The 15,923-nt window shown below is 49.6% G+C and overlaps 7 protein-coding genes across 7 annotated transcripts; 2 read left to right on the top strand and 5 right to left on the bottom strand.

Moving 5' to 3' along the window:
- Positions 1–283: 283 nt before the first annotated feature.
- K444DRAFT_122299 (uncharacterized protein) lies at positions 284–1,959 on the bottom strand. Its single transcript, XM_024870396.1, has 3 exons — positions 1,420–1,959; positions 842–1,366; positions 284–783 (listed from the first exon to the last, which is right to left on the bottom strand). The coding sequence occupies exons 1-3, from the start codon at positions 1,870–1,872 to the stop codon at positions 544–546; spliced, it is 1,218 nt and encodes a 405-aa protein (XP_024743521.1). The 5' UTR covers positions 1,873–1,959; the 3' UTR covers positions 284–543.
- Positions 1,960–2,589: 630 nt separating this feature from the next.
- K444DRAFT_624107 (uncharacterized protein) lies at positions 2,590–3,567 on the top strand (the record flags this gene model as incomplete). The annotated part of the gene is made up of 1 exon (XM_024882356.1): positions 2,590–3,567. The coding sequence occupies one exon, from the start codon at positions 2,590–2,592 to the stop codon at positions 3,565–3,567; it is 978 nt and encodes a 325-aa protein (XP_024743520.1).
- Positions 3,568–4,116: 549 nt separating this feature from the next.
- Positions 4,117–4,686, bottom strand: K444DRAFT_606930 (uncharacterized protein). The gene has a single exon (XM_024879078.1). The coding sequence runs from the start codon at positions 4,679–4,681 to the stop codon at positions 4,235–4,237; it is 447 nt and encodes a 148-aa protein (XP_024743519.1). The 5' UTR covers positions 4,682–4,686; the 3' UTR covers positions 4,117–4,234.
- Positions 4,687–5,482: 796 nt separating this feature from the next.
- K444DRAFT_517042 (HET-domain-containing protein) lies at positions 5,483–6,176 on the bottom strand (the record flags this gene model as incomplete). Its single annotated transcript, XM_024873737.1, has 3 exons — positions 5,483–5,607; positions 5,668–5,847; positions 5,975–6,176. Coding segments are annotated over 3 exons (507 nt in total), but the record flags the coding sequence as incomplete, so codon positions are not given.
- Positions 6,177–8,043: 1,867 nt separating this feature from the next.
- K444DRAFT_606929 (uncharacterized protein) lies at positions 8,044–9,401 on the bottom strand. Its single transcript, XM_024879077.1, has 2 exons — positions 8,622–9,401; positions 8,044–8,570 (listed from the first exon to the last, which is right to left on the bottom strand). Exons 1-2 carry the CDS (start codon positions 8,952–8,954, stop codon positions 8,235–8,237), a joined length of 669 nt encoding a protein of 222 aa, XP_024743517.1. The 5' UTR covers positions 8,955–9,401; the 3' UTR covers positions 8,044–8,234.
- A 1,343-nt stretch (positions 9,402–10,744) lies between these two features.
- Positions 10,745–11,258, bottom strand: K444DRAFT_606928 (uncharacterized protein). The gene has a single exon (XM_024879076.1). It carries the CDS (start codon positions 11,175–11,177, stop codon positions 10,752–10,754), a length of 426 nt encoding a protein of 141 aa, XP_024743516.1. The 5' UTR covers positions 11,178–11,258; the 3' UTR covers positions 10,745–10,751.
- A 3,030-nt stretch (positions 11,259–14,288) lies between these two features.
- Positions 14,289–15,773, top strand: K444DRAFT_606926 (alpha/beta-hydrolase). The gene is made up of 5 exons (XM_024879075.1): positions 14,289–14,419; positions 14,484–14,699; positions 14,753–14,888; positions 14,940–15,004; positions 15,207–15,773. Exons 1-5 carry the CDS (start codon positions 14,294–14,296, stop codon positions 15,693–15,695), a joined length of 1,032 nt encoding a protein of 343 aa, XP_024743515.1. The 5' UTR covers positions 14,289–14,293; the 3' UTR covers positions 15,696–15,773.
- Positions 15,774–15,923: the final 150 nt, after the last annotated feature.

Here is a 15,923-nt window from a genome sequence, read left to right as displayed (position 1 = left end):
ACTTGCTGTCTGTTGTACACCATACTGTGTAAACAATGGGTGAATTTGAGCGATTTAAATCCCCATCTGCTACTACAAATTGTCTGACGTCCAGCCCACTATTTGCTATCCTGCAAAGCCCCAGCCAAACGGCAGAGATAAATATCGAGTACTGGTTCGCTTTTGGTTGTTGAGAATTCCCTCGGCTTCATACATTGAGTTCTCGTACTGCTGATCCTTATATCGTCGTACTGCTCTGCCGTGCATTGATTGAGCTTCTAGGCTGATTCATGTTGGGTTGGAAAGAATTGTACTTGCGTAGAGAGCGAAGAATCAGGAAGTCATTGCGAATCTCCAAGTCCGAGAGGAAGAGATGTAAACTTGAGGTGACGGCTGTAATTGGCTGGTTTCTTCAAGCAAGTCCCAGTTGAGTCTAATCCAGACTCTATCAAAGCTGATTCCCATCTCCGAGTGGAATCATTTGAAGATCTTGGGCGTATATGCAAAGCTTGTACGGCGTGCTCCACACACTCGCTTCCGGTGCGCAAGTCGATTCTACAGAGTCTATCTAATTCGGAGAGCGGCTTCGTGATCTAGGCGTGTTTCTTGGCGACCGGGGGTTGATAGACCTAGGAATCTTCGAAGCATGTGCCCAATGAGGTACAAGATGATCAGTAACATCACACTGCTTGATATGGCCCAACCCGCAATACTGATGAATATGACCCAAGTGAAAGCAGGCGCCGGCTTCAACTCCTTTCCCATGTATTTTAGACAATCTTCTCCGAGTGGAAGGTCCAGATCCTATGCGAACATTGTTAGCCAATCATACCCTCACTTCGTGCTTTCGTCTTAGGCATACCTGTTTCGTCTTGCATATATCAAGGAAGCCTGAAGTCGCAAACCAACTGTTCAGTTTCAGCCCGTAGTTCAAGACGTACGCCCAAGCGGAGTAGTATGACAGCATCCACGAGAACAACACGAATCTGTCGATATACGAGATTGCCTTCGCGCTGATCCGGTCTTCTATAATCTCTCTTGTTCTTCCAAATATCCCGTGTCTATCTAGTCGGTGTAACGGCCCCCAAAAGACACTGGAGCCAAGCCGTGATAGAAACCAGAATACAACAGCTATAGAAGCGCCATAGATGAGAAGCATAATGTACATAGCCCTTAGAGAGGATAATTGTTGCGCTTGTAATCTTGTATTTAGGAATGTTTCGTTGAACCTTCCCGTGAGCGAAGGCTCAACGTTCCTAGTAACCAGGGCAGATGTTGAATTATTCACAACAGGTGAATTCACCATCCACCTGTCAATATCGGGTGGAGCTTTGGGAGTCATCGTCAAATATTTGAGGCAGTCTGGGCCGAGGGGTAGATTCTGGGTCTATGCACCTATGTCAGAGCGGCACAAAACAGATGTTGTTGCGAGGTCCGTACCCTTCTATTAGCACAAATCGACAGAAAGCCATATGCTGTGTTTTGCCTAGAATCAGTCTCCTGAAGTTGTAATCCGCGTGTAGCAGCATGCGCGCCTTGAAATGCTGGAAACAGACTGATGAGTTGATAGAGCGACGCTATGGTACCGAAAGCTAACATCGCTTTGAGTGTACGGCGAGCAATCTTGTTGCTCTTGATGTCCCGCACCTTTAAGCGTATTCGATCCGTAGTCGATTCGCGGGGAATGCTCCGTATAGCTGCTGTACCAAACTGGGCATTCTCCAGATCAAACAAGTCGGAGAATGATGGCCTAGGCTGGGAGTCCTCCCCGGGCACAGAGGTTCTGCTGGGCGCTGGAGGGTCTATTGAAATTGGTTCTCTCGCTGGTAACAAGGCTGCAAGTTCTATTCCCGTTTCTGCTGTTTGGGTCTGTGCTGCAGCCATCACCTGCATGTCCCTGGAATTCCAGGCATAGGTCGGCACTACATCAACGAGGTTAGGGCAAGAAGGGTATTGGAAGAGAAGTTCGATGGGAGTCGGGAATTTGGGCAAGGCTGTTTTACTTATTCAGTGCAGCTGGTTACAGAGTTCCTAAGGCGTGCACGCGGGCGCCAGTCTTGCGAGTGGCTAGGGTTTAGCTGCCTTGGAGGCAGTGCATTTGAGATTTCTTGTTGGTTGGCTGTTATGATCCAATGAGTGGTGGTGGCTGAGCACAAACGCAGAGCCTCGCTGCGTCGTTTCACTTCGATCGCGATGCCTCCCGCTCACGTACACCAATATCTCCTTGCTTTCAAACGATTTGCCAAATTTCAAATGCATTGTCTCTGTCTGATTGGCTGATTGACCAGATAACAACAAAGAAAGCCCCTTACAGATCACGAACTGGAACAACAGTATTGTTCCTAAGATCACTACCAAAGAAAAATCTCTTGTTCTATCCCAGCCTTGAACAATGCAAACCCCTTGTGATTCTTGGTTCAAAGAAAAATCTCATTGTCCCTCAGAGCCGTTTCCGCAAGAACAGACCTCTACACTAATCTATAGATTACTATCTCAGGTCTACAGTCTGCTCTTCTTCCCTATTCACAAATCCATACTTACCTCACAACCCGATCTACCGAACTATCTACGCAAAGTACTCTTTGCACCAACTATCAATCCACAGCCGAAATGTCTACCCACTCGAGACAAGACTTCGACGAGAACGAAGAATTGGACAAAATCCTCCAAGATCTTAACATCTCAGGCAACATTAGCCTTCGCATAACCATCAAGTCAGAAACAAAAGCAGAAGCAAAAGCCAGTGAGCAAAAACTCATCGAAGAGACCGAAGAATGGAATGAAATCCTCCAAGACCTTGACATCGCCAGAGAAAGCCAACAGCGTCATCTGGAAGACCAGATTGCCCAAATCTTAATCTTGGACCAACAAAGACAGATCATTCTGGACAAGTTTACGCGTTTGGAGGAAGATCAACAGAGCGCGGAGGAAGAGGACGACCCGAAGCGCATCGAGGAAAATGGGAGACGGACCATGCAGACCATCATGATGCTGCAGGCAACCTATGCTTTCGATCACCGAAATGCCTTCTTCAGCCAATTCGAAGAGACTGAGAATCTAAGAAGCTTGCAGCAGATCAAGGAAAGACTCCCGAATTCTGAGCATGAACGGAATGGGGGTTTGGAGGAGGATTGGGCGTTCGCCGAGTGCCAAAAGGAGGAAGAGATCGGCGAGACGGCGAGTGAAATCGATTTCATGGGATTTGAATCCGAGGATGGCGGTGCCCCCATCGCCGTGGTCACGAAATGCGATATCCAGGACTGCCAGAAATGCGAGGCAGATCGAGCGAATATCAGGTTGGAGAGTCTTGACTCTTCCACGCACTTCGATGGCGGCGCCATCATCCCGGTGATCACTGAGTGTCATGATACTGACTGCAAGGAAGATTCGGCAGCACGATCGAACATTGAGAAGGTAGGCGATGATTCTTCATCCGATTCTTCAACCGATTCCGATGGGGGCGTCCTGCTGTCTCCCTTCAGTGACTCCGAGACCAAGAACGCCAAAGACCGCCATACACACAATATGAAGACGCTCATGACCCTCGGTCTCGATGCCGCTGAACGCCACCTCTCTCAGGTCTATTAAAATTAAATATGCGAAAGGCTTGACCGTAACATGTTCGGGGTAGCAAAGGGCAAGAAACAGAAATCATCACGTCTTGACATCGGCTGGGATATCCGCGCAGAGAGAGGCGGAGACATGAGACATCACCGTGGACGAGACTCCAGACCAAGAAGATGAAATTCGTGGCAAGTTTCACGAGTTTTGTGATTCGAGAGAGGAACCAGCAAGGTGGGTATTTTGAATATTTTCCTCTGGTGATCTCGCTTTCCTTTGTCAAACTGCAAAATTAATCTGGAGAAATAGAGACCACTAGACCACGAATTGTAATATCCATAACCCAAAAATAAATCTACTATCTTTTCTTGACTGTGACGTGAGATGCAAACTTGCTAATGAAAAGTATAAATGGGAGCGTGCGATGTTTTTGGAGTTGAAAAGGGGCTCGCTTAGCTCAAGCGAACTCACACGAACTCGGTCCAAAATCATCAGTTGGTAATTTTGATATTTGTTACTTTCTGCAGCAATTTCATTTGCAAACGCTGGTTTTACTTTCCGAATTTTTCAATTTCGCTTTCACTTTCGACTTGCATCGCCGAGTCCGAAAGATCTTGGTCCGGATTTCGTGCCGCCCTCAGTTGCCTCGTTTCCAAGAGCTTGAAAGCGTGGCTGCTAGACGCCCAATACAGCATCAAATAAGCTCAAAGTCCTGCAACCTAGCCTTTTCCTCATCTAGACCTTTCATCGCTTTACCATACATAATTCCCCCCAGGTATATATCCCCAATTACCAAATAGCAAGCATCCACAGGCCTGAGCACAATCGGAGCCGGACAACCAAAGAATACACACACCACATCACCCTTTCTCACACGTCTCGGATATGCCGTCTCGCCGATATATCCCTTCTCCGTCAACACAACAGATCTCTGCGCCAAGGGCAACTGTCTAAACGATTGAAGCACTCGCCGATTCGACCAAGAAAACTGAGAGTCCACGATCTGCGGGTACTTTGGTGGGGAATCGCGAAATCCGAACATTCTTTGCCTCCTAGAGTTAGCCGGCGTCATGCATAACGTATGCCAAAAGTTCCGCCTCGCTGTGCGCTCGGATTCATAAGCGCCCTTGGCGATGAGCATCCCGACGATTTCTTCACACTTTTGCTTGAACATTGCCGATGGCTGAATCGGCCCGGGTGCCACAGGATAGCCTTCTTCTTCTTCCGAGACGACCACGTCGATTCGATCCCATGAAAACCCCCTGACGGTGATCTTCGATGGATCGTCAAACTTGACGATACAAGGCGTCGCTCCAGCAGCACTGAATCCCGTTGGCTCATGCTCCGGAGCGCAGGGGTCGCCATTGATGAAGCTACGCTGGCCCCGAACAGTCCAGTCGGGAGTCCAGCTTCTGTTCACGAGCTTGCCAGTCTCTGAACAAGAGCCAAGGATGTCGAGCCGACCTGTTGCAACAACAACGGCTTTCACCACGCTCGAATAGACATCTTGGATTGAGGCACCGTAATCTATCTTCAAGAGTAAGGGTTCATAGGTATAACGGACAAGCTCTGGCTCTCCCATCATTTGCTCCACAATCCCAAGTACTGCGAAGACTTTGTCTCTAGGGTCGATCGCAAGCGAATGACGATTGGTTCCAAGCCAGAAAAGCAGATTTGCCGTAACAGTTCGGGAATACCGGTCCTCAAGCCATTTCCACCGAGTTTTCTCCGGGCCGGTAGCATTACGGTTCGCGCCATTTCTCGTCTCGTAAAGTTGTTTGAACCTCGCGGTGTTCGAGAGACGGGCGGCGACTGGATGGTGCCGCTCCATAACCAAAGCGTATAGCTGGTCGTGTCGAGATGCAACCATAGCCATAGCTATATTAGATGTATATTTCCTCCCGCACTGATAGACAGTCTTGTAATCACCACCCAGAGAAGACTCCTGGAGAACCCATGTACGTGTAAACCACGGCCGGCCCAGCAGGCCGTCAACGGACGCTAGGATTATGTGGAGAAATGGCGAGTCAAGGATGACTTTTGCCCAAGCCCTGAAAGCCGAGCCGCCTTCATCCCAGTTTTCGTCGTAGACTACGAAGTAGTTGAGGAAGTCCATGGCAAGATCACTCTGTTCGTCTTCCGAGCCAAACCAGACAAGCAGCCTCTTGCACCTGCTGTAGATGCTGCACATAAGCCTTATCTGTTGATTCCGCTCTGAAAAGTCTTCCTGGTTGATACAGATAGCATCGATCCAGAGCCGTCGAGGAGTCCCAGGAGGCGCACCTTGCTCCAAGACCTCTTCTATTACTAAATATCCCGGATCTTTCGAGACTGGTTTCGACACCGGAAAGACTGGTATTGGTTTTAATTCGTTCGACGCACCGTGACTGGCGTGACGGAATTCCCGAAGCGCAGCTTCGAGATTGGGCCTAACATGGATATTGCCCCTCAATCCAAATCCTACGTTCGGCCGGTTCTGGTCCCCATGTGTATGAAACAGCTTCGTAGTCGCCAAAGTCGCTGGCAAGTACATGTAAGAGTCTGCACCATATCGGTTGCCTCCTTGAGCCAGGAAACAGCTCGATGATTCGAATTTCGCCTTCCTTGAGAGGCTTATATTTGAACTTCCAGAGCATTCTGCGATGATTTCTCCGGGGAAGTCTCGATGAGTGTGAGATCTCAGCGAGGAGAATGCTCGAGGTCCAAGAGGTCATTCAGCTCGAGCTCGGGTGGCTTACTTTTCAGCCACAAGAAACGGGAGGTTATTTATAGATCATCATGCTCCTTGAGGCTTTTCAATAAAAAGCAATTTGATGAATTTGAGTAAATAAGGCAGCTAATGAAACTTTGTGCTCTACTACATATTCGTTAAACTTCCTCGAGTCACTTCTACGTGAAACTACGATCCACTCACCTCAGATCCATCGAGACCAGTGGCAAGTCGCTCGCTGTCTCTTTACCCATTCAGATTTCACCTCCACCTGAATTGACCGTTCTTGGCAAATAGTTTCCCATAAACATTTGGTGCACATCGCTTTAGTGGTGCTGTGGCCGCAACAACAACCTAGCCGTCTGCTCCAAGATGTCGAGCAATGGTGTACCGGGAGTATATTCGAAAAATTACGGCGATCAAAGCTAAGGGTCTAGAAACGAGTGCGACAATGGCAAAAGCCCAAGCTTTACTCTCGACAGCCACTCCGCTGCGGAGCTCGCTGTGGAGGGTGCCGATCTCTGCTTTCATCAGAACGATGTATAGGCTAGAAAGAGTATTACATGCACTGTAGTTCAGTGAGGTTGCATTTGCCTTGAATGTAGACTGGGTAGGAGGATTGTAGAGTGACGTTGGAGCATGACGATAAAAGATCGGTGAGCAAGGTTGGTCATGAATACAGGGCCGTTGTAAAACATCCGTACTATATTAGGTCAGTGATGTGGAAAGCCTCTGAAAGCAAAACTCACGCCACATGAAGGGGCCCGTGCCAGAATCTCGGTGAGATTAAGGTTTGAAGCTGCACCCGCAATGACTATAAAGAAGCGAATAGTCAAGAAGCAAAATCCCGAATACATGGTGGTCCGATATTGAGCGAAACAAGAAGCAGGTAATGGAGGTCCAAAAACGTGGGGAGGACAGGGAAAGGATATTTAATCCATGGGATCGAAACTTTATACCAAGGAGAGAAAACAGACACGAACGGACCTCTGAGGGATCCGTTCTCGACTACAAGACGTTTGAAGCCGAACATGTGGCGGTCTCCTGCAAGATTAGGTTGCACACAAACAGCACTAAGAAAACATTCCGAACGAACGTGAGGAGAACCCTGGCCAGGAAGATCCATCTTGGATCTCCGCAATGGCGCATTTTCGCCGAGCAGTGCTTGTACAGCGCAGAGAAGCACATTGAGGAGAAGCTCGAAGTCTAAGATTCTGAGGGGCCTGAGCGGCTCGCGGGTCTGCTCGATCCCACCTCGAATCTGCACTCTCTCGCGGAACCTTTCCACTACGATCTTGTTGCGAGATACCCGGGGTATATATCTGATGTCCCAATCGGATATAAGTGAGACTGTTCATCTGAAGAGGGATGATGATGGAATGAGGATTGAACGAGGTGCTCCCGCCAGGACGTGGGTGGGGCAAACTCGGAGCCCGGCAGCGCTTTGATCGCTGCAAGAACAGCGATGGTGGTTCCTTGACCTCGGCGAACAGGTGGGAAGGTGCTGCATGATGGGGAAATGCGCCACAAGAGGGGGGAAGAGTACGTAGAAATGATTGAGTTGGGTCACCCAATGTGGAAGACTTGATGTTGGAAAAGGGAAAGAACTACCGGCTTCGAGCGTGGACTCCGAAGTGGAATATTGAACCTGGAATGGTTGCATTCGAATGTCCCTTCTGTCTGCGGAACAAGAAGCCACCAGAAGATAATTTTCATTCCCACTTGGGACTCGAAATAGTGCCATGAGCTTTACGACTCGGTGGGTTGGTATGGATCGTTAGAGAGATCCAGGACAGCTTGTAAAGTTCTCCCATTGAACGCCCCTTGGGTTAATTACCAATGATAACAAGTGCCGAGTCTACCGGTACTGTACATGACTTCTTTCAAATCTCCTCAGACAGCTTCGATCGCTCTCTGTTCCATCCCATCTATGCCTTCTCTTCAGCTTTACTCAACATCATCGGATGTTCCCTGCTGAGATCCTTCAAGACATGGTGGGGCTACCCTTCCTCTCCCTCTCAAACATCTGCTTCTGCCCCGCAAAAGAGCTATACGCCACCGACCCAAGCACCAAAATCTCCAGTGGTATCATCATGACCATCAAGTATATCGCAGCCGTCGTCTCTCTGCAGAGAACATCCCAGTGTGGCTTCACATTCATCGTAACGGGCGACCATTGGCAGGACCAGCTGTGCAGTGTGTAGGTAGTGCTTGAAGCGTTGACTCCGTAGAAGAAGGATGTTGCGACGAGACCGGCGATGAGGCAGATGGTTGGGCCGACGAAGCCAATTGAGCGGTGGATGAATGGGGCTTTGCGGACCTATTTGGGATAAATATTAGGATTGTACTGAGTTGAGAAGAGGGGAGTTACAGCTGAGACTTTGCTCACGATCAACGAGCTGGCGCTGGTGAGAACGATGACTGAACCGCAGGTGACCAATGCCACGGACGGCCGCATGTTGAAGTCCGCGGGCCAGAGCGGGAGTAGATATGAATGATCCCCGGGCAGAGATGTGGTGTTGTAGACGGCGAGGGCATCAGCAGCCGTGACCACGATGGTGATCGCTGCGAGCAGGGCGAGAATCGTCAGCCCAATACCAGCAGACTCGACTACGCGAGCCATCCTGTTGCTCTTCTGATGAGTGAGAGTAGGAGCGTCAAAACTGGAGGTTTCGGCCACGACTTCAGACTTGGTTTCCGACATCGTACTGATATGTATTATAGAGGCTTCTTGTCAAAGGACCGATGGAAATTAAAACACGTGAAAAGACTGGATCAACCTGTCGAAAATATTCTCAGAACAAAAGAAGTGAGGAAACGAAACAATACAAGTACTTCTTGTATCTTACTTTAGACGCTGCACATAGACATAAATAGGAAATAGGCTACTTCTGTACTCCGCAGGTCGTTGGGTTTGGATCCCTGCTGGAGATATTCGCCCAGCGCGCTTCGATGGGACTGTGTCAGATCTATTTCCCCTTCTCGCTCAGAGGCTTAAGGTAGCGTATTAGCGACGCGCCCATGTGGTCTCTGGTCCAGTGAGATATCTGCATCGTGATGTGGGGAGGCGGGAGCGTCCGGATTGGAAACTTGGCGATGCTCGCTTCGAGTTGCGACAGCGGGTTGATTGGCTATGGTATTTTTGGCTGGCGCTTCATTGCATAGACCCTTGGCGGCAGTGAAACCGCCGCGCGGGCAGAGACGACCAGCCCTTCGCCGCATTTTGCACGTCGTCAGCAGGAGAGTGTTGCAAAATACCTCCTTCCTCTATCATCAATCTTGGGAATATGCGATTGTTTATCTTCAGGCGGACCGCGCAGAGTGGGATGGTTTCAGACGTTACGGTAGGATCGACGCGAGAGGATCGCTGATGGAGATCAGGAGGTGCTCGTCTACACCTTCGGGTGAGATTGCATGCCTTCAAGACGTTGTTTGTTTGAAGTCGATATAAGAAGAGAATTGGGGTCTGAAATTTCGGATATGCGGGTTGAGCCATGTCACGTGACGCTACCCTTTTCTCCAAAGAACCCCCAACTTGTTTATCTAATTCTCGCCTAATGTTCCTTTCTGTTGCTTTGATACAGAGATCTCGGGAGTCCAATAGTTTCTCCCTCTAGTGAGGTCATGCCGTTGACACTGCATATTTCAACCTCGCTCCAAGTTGCCCGTCTGAATACGAGCAGATGTGCAGGCGAATGAAGTCGATGACGTCGTAATTGAATGTCAATGCGGAAGTTGTGAGATAGGGGAGCAAGTAAGGTCTTCTCTCAAGGTCGGCAAGAGTTTTAGATGTGCTTTTCACATGCAGGAGAAGCTCTTATTTTCCAGAAGGCTGAGCGTGTTGTGCAGAGGACAGTTTCTGAGCTGTTTCTTTCGTTTTCCGCAGCCGAAATTTTAAGAATCAGAACTGGATTCCGTACAGTCATGAAGCCTAAGTGGCCGCTTCTGAAATGCTGCCCAGGTATCACGTCCCTGGGCTGAAGACCTGGTCTGGTAAACAGCTCTTTTTGGGTGTGTATGTAACGTCTAAAGGGAGAAAAGAAGAGAGGAGCGGGGAGCTCGAGCTAAGTACAGGGTGCCACGCTAGGGCCAGGTCATGTGACGCTGACGTCACAACAGACCTCGACCCCTGCAAGAAAGAGGACTCTCGCGAGGGACAGAAAAAGCGGCACTCATTTGCAGTGTCCCACAACAAGTCAAAATTTCACAGGCTGCCCTCCCTGCTTCTCAGAATATTCCCTCCACTTGTCGTACACATAGGGACTACCATCTTCGAATGTCTCCGAAGTTCAAGTACAACTACATCCTTGCCAACCGCGTTCGAGGGATATTAAACCCCCCGTCTATTCCAATCCATGACAAATCAATAGCCTCAGAGAATATTGTGACAACTTCCTTCTCGTTAATTTTGTCGATAATGGTTAGGTTGTCAAATGTGATGGGTTGACTCAATCTGACTGCAAGCCCCGTACGCACCAAACGGATCTCTTGCTTCGTGAAGTCACATTCTTTGTAAAGCATTGAGAAAGGGTCTGTCTATTCTCTTAACGATGATGATTATGAGAGCACGGAGAAGAGGCTTGATCTTGAAAGACTCGACTTGCTGGCCACTAATGAAGCGATGGTCTCTGCTGTCGTTCCCGTTTCTCTTGACAGAGCCCGTACGATTGAAGGCTTCAGCGGCCTCAATTGCCGCTTGGTGAATGCTGAGAATTTGTTGGGTTGTAATTTGCGCATCCTTCATGCCAGCGAGCTTTACGAAGAACCAAGCAAATCTGATTTCGAGCCAGTGAAGGTATCCCTGCGCGTTGGGTCGAGATTCAACGAGCGCTCGAAGATGAAGTTGAACATTGGGCCAAAGCCGTAGTGTAAGTCGCCTTGCAGTAAACTGCCGTGCACATATTGCAAAATCCTGGATATGTTCCATGCTCAGGAGCCCTCCCAATTGGGTAGAACCAAGTTGTGGATCTAAAAAGGGGAATAGGATCGCGTGCAAGGGGATAAGGACCAAAATATATCTGAAAATTTCGATCTCGGAAGGGTTCCTCTCTTTGTTTTCGAAGTTGGTTGATGATCGCGGCGTTGTTTCTTCGATGATCTTCGACAAGAGCTCTTCCTCCGCCCCCACCGGAAATTGATTGTTCTGATGAAGACGAGGACATTGAGGCTGAATGCTCCGAAGAAGAAGAGGGCAATAATGATTCTGAGGAAGAGCTAGACGATGATGGGGCCGTGGAAATGGGCCCCGCAGAACACGGAGACGAGGATGTAGATATAGACATGAGCGATGAAGCAGCACCACCGGAACCAGCGGATCCAGAGGTTAATTTCACCGCACTGCAGGCTCGGATGCGAGCAGAAGTCGAAGAAGCAGCGGCAAAAAAGGTTCAAGAAGCCCAAGCTGCTGCTGTAATGAGTCAGGTAGCGCCTGTACCACCTTTTACCCGTACTTTTAAACGTAGAAAGAATCGGTGATATCCGTAGACTTGGACACGCAGAAATAGTTTAATAGAAGCACTTTCGTTCATTTAGAAAGGTTGCGTGATGTACCTTGATCACTTGAAATCAAGGTTGCCTCACATTGTCCTGCTTGCTGCTGTACAGCCAGGGTTGGAAAATTTGGTAACCACAGGACATAACAACAGAGAATGTCCAGAGCCTCTTGCAAACATCTCCACTCTGCAAATATAACTGTAAACTTTCCCTCAACTCTCGAAGCAAAGAAAAGTTGTGTGTGAAATCTTCCTCACGCGCCGAGGCTCCAGGGATCACCACCCCGGTCAAAGATCGTCATCGTCATCATTCCACAGCCCGCAAAAACATCAACACCCAACTCCAGCCATCCTTGCGCATCCTTTCTGCGCAAACAACACCATAATGGCGGAGGCATCCCCGCCCGCGAATCCCCTAAGACGCGTCCTAACGGGTGAAGAGAGCGCACAATTACGAAGACGACCACCTACGAATCGCTTCTCAACTATGGTTACGGGCGATGATGGTGCCGCCCCTACGCCTGGTGTAAGACGGCGCTCAACAACTGCGAATTTGGAAGATGGAGCTACAAGAGGGGAAGGTGTGGGAGGTGTGAGGAGACGCGGCTCGAATTTCTCGGATTATAGTTTGAGGGAGGCGAGGAGGAGTTTCCAGTCAAGTACTGATGATTTGCTGCTTCCGAAGGCTAAGCGTGAGCGAGGCGAGGGGGGAATGGGAGCAGGAGGGGAGGAGGGAGGGAGTGCGTGGCATTCTGCGCCGTTGGCTTTTGCACTTCTGCCGGCGGTGGGGGGAATGCTGTTTACGAATGGGAGTAGCATTATTACTGATGTGATGCTATTGGGCCTTGCGGCGATTTTCCTGAATTGGAGTGTGAGGATTCCTTGGTGAGTTCTAAGTCTATTTTCGAAGTCAGAAGGCAGATGGGAAGGAAGAGGCTAATTGGGATTTCTATTGTAGGGATTGGTATCATTCGGCACAAGCTATAAGGAAGAACGAGGAGTATGATGGCGATACGATGGTTATGGAGGAGAGCGAGGATGAGAATGCGTTGAGCTTCTCGACTGCTACGCTCGAGGAAGTGCCGGAGGAGGAGATTGCTGGACAAACAACGACACAGACGCATACGCAAACGCAGACAACTACTAATAAGCCAATTCGACGCCTGCCTGCACACGAAGCGGCGACGAATGAACTTTATACACATGAGGTGCTGGCGTTGCTGAGTTGCTTCCTGTTTCCTGTCTTCGGGGCGTACTTGCTGCATACGATTCGATCGCAATTGACACGACCTTCCGAAGGCCTGGTTTCGAACTACAATTTGACGATATTCCTGCTGGCGAGCGAATTGAGGCCTATGGCGCATCTGGTGAAGCTTATACAATCGAGGACGTTACATTTACAAAGGGTGGTTAACTCGAATCCATACGATAGCATAAAAGGGAAAGGGTTGGGAGAGGGAGGGGATCTTGTTAGGAGGTTAGAGGACCTGGAAGCTCGAGCTTCGATTGCAGAAACCCCTGCGAATTCTGACCCTACGTTGAGCGGGAAACAGTCATCTGTCCTGACAACGGAGGTGAGGAGGACGTTACAGCCGGATCTTGATGCGTTGAATCGGGCGGTGCGACGATATGAGAAGAGAGCAACGTTGCAGGCGTTCCAGACAGAGTCGAGATTGCATGAGTTGGAGGCGCGGTTGAATGATGCTATTTCTCTTGCTGCTGCTGCGGCGAATAATGGACAGAGGCAGAGGGGCTTTACGGGGATTGTTGTCGAGTGGGCGGCCACGACGATTGTGCTTCCTGTGCAAGCATTCGGGGCTCTTGCTGCTCTTCCTTTCAAGGCCATGATGGCGGTTCTCAGCTATGGGAGGACGAAAGTTGTCGGGCATCCACCGGCAGCTGATAGAGGGAAGAAGACGATTAATGGTCGGTATCTTTCCAATGGGAGAGGGGAGAGGGTGCCAGGCAGACCGATCAAGAAGATACCGACATCGAATACTTAATGCAGAACGAGTAGGAGGGCCACGACGGGGACGATAACAAAAATTTATTTCTCTAAAACGACGTGGAGGAATTCTGGGATTAGCGATGGAGTCCAGCGACATGATTTTCGGAAGGCCAGTGGGTTAGAAGGAATACGGGAATACCCCAGGTCGCGGGGTATATACGGGTGTTCCCCCTGTATCACTAATTAATCCACCGCAGTAATTGGACGAATCTGTTCCTGCATGTCGGGCCAAGAGGATGCCGTCGAAAAGCATGTTGTACAAGTATGTGGCGCATGGTCTCCGAGCGAGGATGTCAGCTCCTTCCCACTCTCTACTTTGGACGAGACGAGCAATGCCGAATGAGTTGCCGGGTACGAGGACGGCTCGCATGGCGCGAACCCCGCCATGCGGGAAGTACCTTCACCCGACCCCGACTTCCTTCTTTCATAAAGTCTCCGTGAGCCACGGATTGCCTCTCTTTTCTTTCCCTTGGATCAACTGTATAGAAAAAAATTGCAAGTGAAAGTGCAAGTGCAAGTGCAGGTCCTCCAAAGCTCCAAACAATGCCTCTAACCTCAGACATCACCCTAAACGCGGGGAAATTCGACCCCGCAGCTGCCTCTGAACAATCGAAACGTCTCAACGACCGCTTGATCGAGTTTATTGAGAAGGGTCCAAAATGGTACGAGGTCCGTCTGTAATCTCTTCCCGGCTACCCTGAAGCTTCAATTACTCATGTTGGTGAAATGCCAGGTGGGAGCTGCAAAGTATCGAGAAATGCGATTGAAGGGCGAGACAGCATTCCCTGCCCCGAAAGTCCTACCCGATGCGATTGATATCAAGATCCGAAGTCGCGATGCTGGGAGAGGTATCCCTTGCCGATTGATGTATCCGAAGGCGAGAACGACGGCAGAGGAGAGGAAGAAGTGCCTGGGAGTCATTATCCACTTCCATGGTGGTGGCTGGGTTGTAAGGCACAAATATTGAGGAGACAGTGGCTGGGTGTCCGCTGATGTGTACAGATTGGAGATGAGAAGTCCCAGGATCCTCTTTTATCCTTTTACGCCGACATGGCGGATGCCGCTGTTATTTCAGTGGGATATCGCCTTGCGCCTGAGGATCCATTCCCGCGAGGACCGGAGGACTGCTATGATGCCGGTGTGTCTTGACGTTTGGGAGCCTGGGACGTCCTTAGCTGACCTGATACAGCCGAATACCTATTCAAAACTTCGGAGGCTGAGTTTGGAGGACCAGTGAGATTCATCGGCGGAGAGGTACGTCTAGATTTTGTTTGACATGTCCAGATTTGTGAGATGATGATCCATCAAAGTTAAGGGATTTTACTGATGGAGCATCCTGCCCCTTTGGGGTAGATGATCTTTTGATTGTCAAGTTAACTACTTCTGATAGCTATCCCATTTCCCTATCTCTTACGATGCACGACTGACCTAGTTACTGACGACCTATTCCAAATAGTCTGCCGGTGCCCACCTATCCGTGGTGACAGCATACCACCTTCTCACCACCCATCCGACGTTCAATCTCTCCGGCCTCCTCCTCCACTTCGGCTGCTACGACCTTTGCAATGGGTTCCCTTCAAGCATAAATTTCAGTCGGCCCCTCATCCTCAATAGAGAGATGATCAGCCATTTTGTGAACGCCTTCGTGCCAAACATGACGCCCGAGCAGAAGATACATCCTTCCGTCTCTCCCTATTATGAAAATCTCGAAAAGTACCGAGGCAGACTTCCCCCTGCGTTGTTCACCTGCGGTACTGAGGATCCGTTGCTCGATGACTCGGTCGTGATGGCCACGAAATGGTTGATGGCCGGTGGTTACGCCATCCTGAAGATCTATCCGGGAGCCCCTCACGGGTTCACTGGGTTCCCGGACATGCTTGACGAGGCGGGCCAGGCCCTGGATGATACTAAGACCTTTATTCAGGAACAGTTGGAAAAACCTTGATTTGAATCAGAGACTGACTGAGTCTGGCAGACAATATTCTGCCCATCATATCATGATGAAATCGATCCTGATGCTGCCCTAGAGTGTGATGTCACGTGATACTATACACATGGTACCCAAGTTGAGCCAAATCGAATGCTATGTACAACGGCACACCTTCCAATCGCAAGACAAGCCGGACTTAGCGATGTAGATGGACAATATGGCGAATGTGGCATCTCGCTATCA

The sequence above is a fragment of the Hyaloscypha bicolor genome, assembly GCF_002865645.1.
Source record: "Hyaloscypha bicolor E unplaced genomic scaffold K444scaffold_13, whole genome shotgun sequence".
NCBI classification, from domain to species: Eukaryota; Fungi; Ascomycota; class Leotiomycetes; order Helotiales; family Hyaloscyphaceae; genus Hyaloscypha; species Hyaloscypha bicolor.
This window is presented reverse-complemented; position numbering and strand designations above follow the sequence as displayed.

Excerpts from the sequence above, each read along its gene's own strand:
- K444DRAFT_606930 (XM_024879078.1), bottom strand. The coding sequence starts at position 4,681 with ATGCTCATCGCCAAGGGCGCTTATGAATCCGAGCGCACAGCGAGGCGG.
- K444DRAFT_606926 (XM_024879075.1), top strand. The coding sequence starts at position 14,294 with ATGCCTCTAACCTCAGACATCACCCTAAACGCGGGGAAATTCGACCCC. Across the intron at positions 14,889-14,939 it reads GGAGGACTGCTATGATGCCG|CCGAATACCTATTCAAAACT; the intron begins GTGTGTCTTGAC and ends GACCTGATACAG. Across the intron at positions 15,005-15,206 it reads TGAGATTCATCGGCGGAGAG|TCTGCCGGTGCCCACCTATC; the intron begins GTACGTCTAGAT and ends TATTCCAAATAG.
- K444DRAFT_122299 (XM_024870396.1), bottom strand. The coding sequence starts at position 1,872 with ATGCAGGTGATGGCTGCAGCACAGACCCAAACAGCAGAAACGGGAATA. Across the intron at positions 1,367-1,419 it reads CGATTTGTGCTAATAGAAGG|ACCCAGAATCTACCCCTCGG; the intron begins GTACGGACCTCG and ends ATAGGTGCATAG. Across the intron at positions 784-841 it reads ATATATGCAAGACGAAACAG|GATCTGGACCTTCCACTCGG; the intron begins GTATGCCTAAGA and ends ATGTTCGCATAG.
- K444DRAFT_606929 (XM_024879077.1), bottom strand. The coding sequence starts at position 8,954 with ATGTCGGAAACCAAGTCTGAAGTCGTGGCCGAAACCTCCAGTTTTGAC. Across the intron at positions 8,571-8,621 it reads TCGTGAGCAAAGTCTCAGCT|GTCCGCAAAGCCCCATTCAT; the intron begins GTAACTCCCCTC and ends TATCCCAAATAG.
- K444DRAFT_606928 (XM_024879076.1), bottom strand. The coding sequence starts at position 11,177 with ATGGAACATATCCAGGATTTTGCAATATGTGCACGGCAGTTTACTGCA.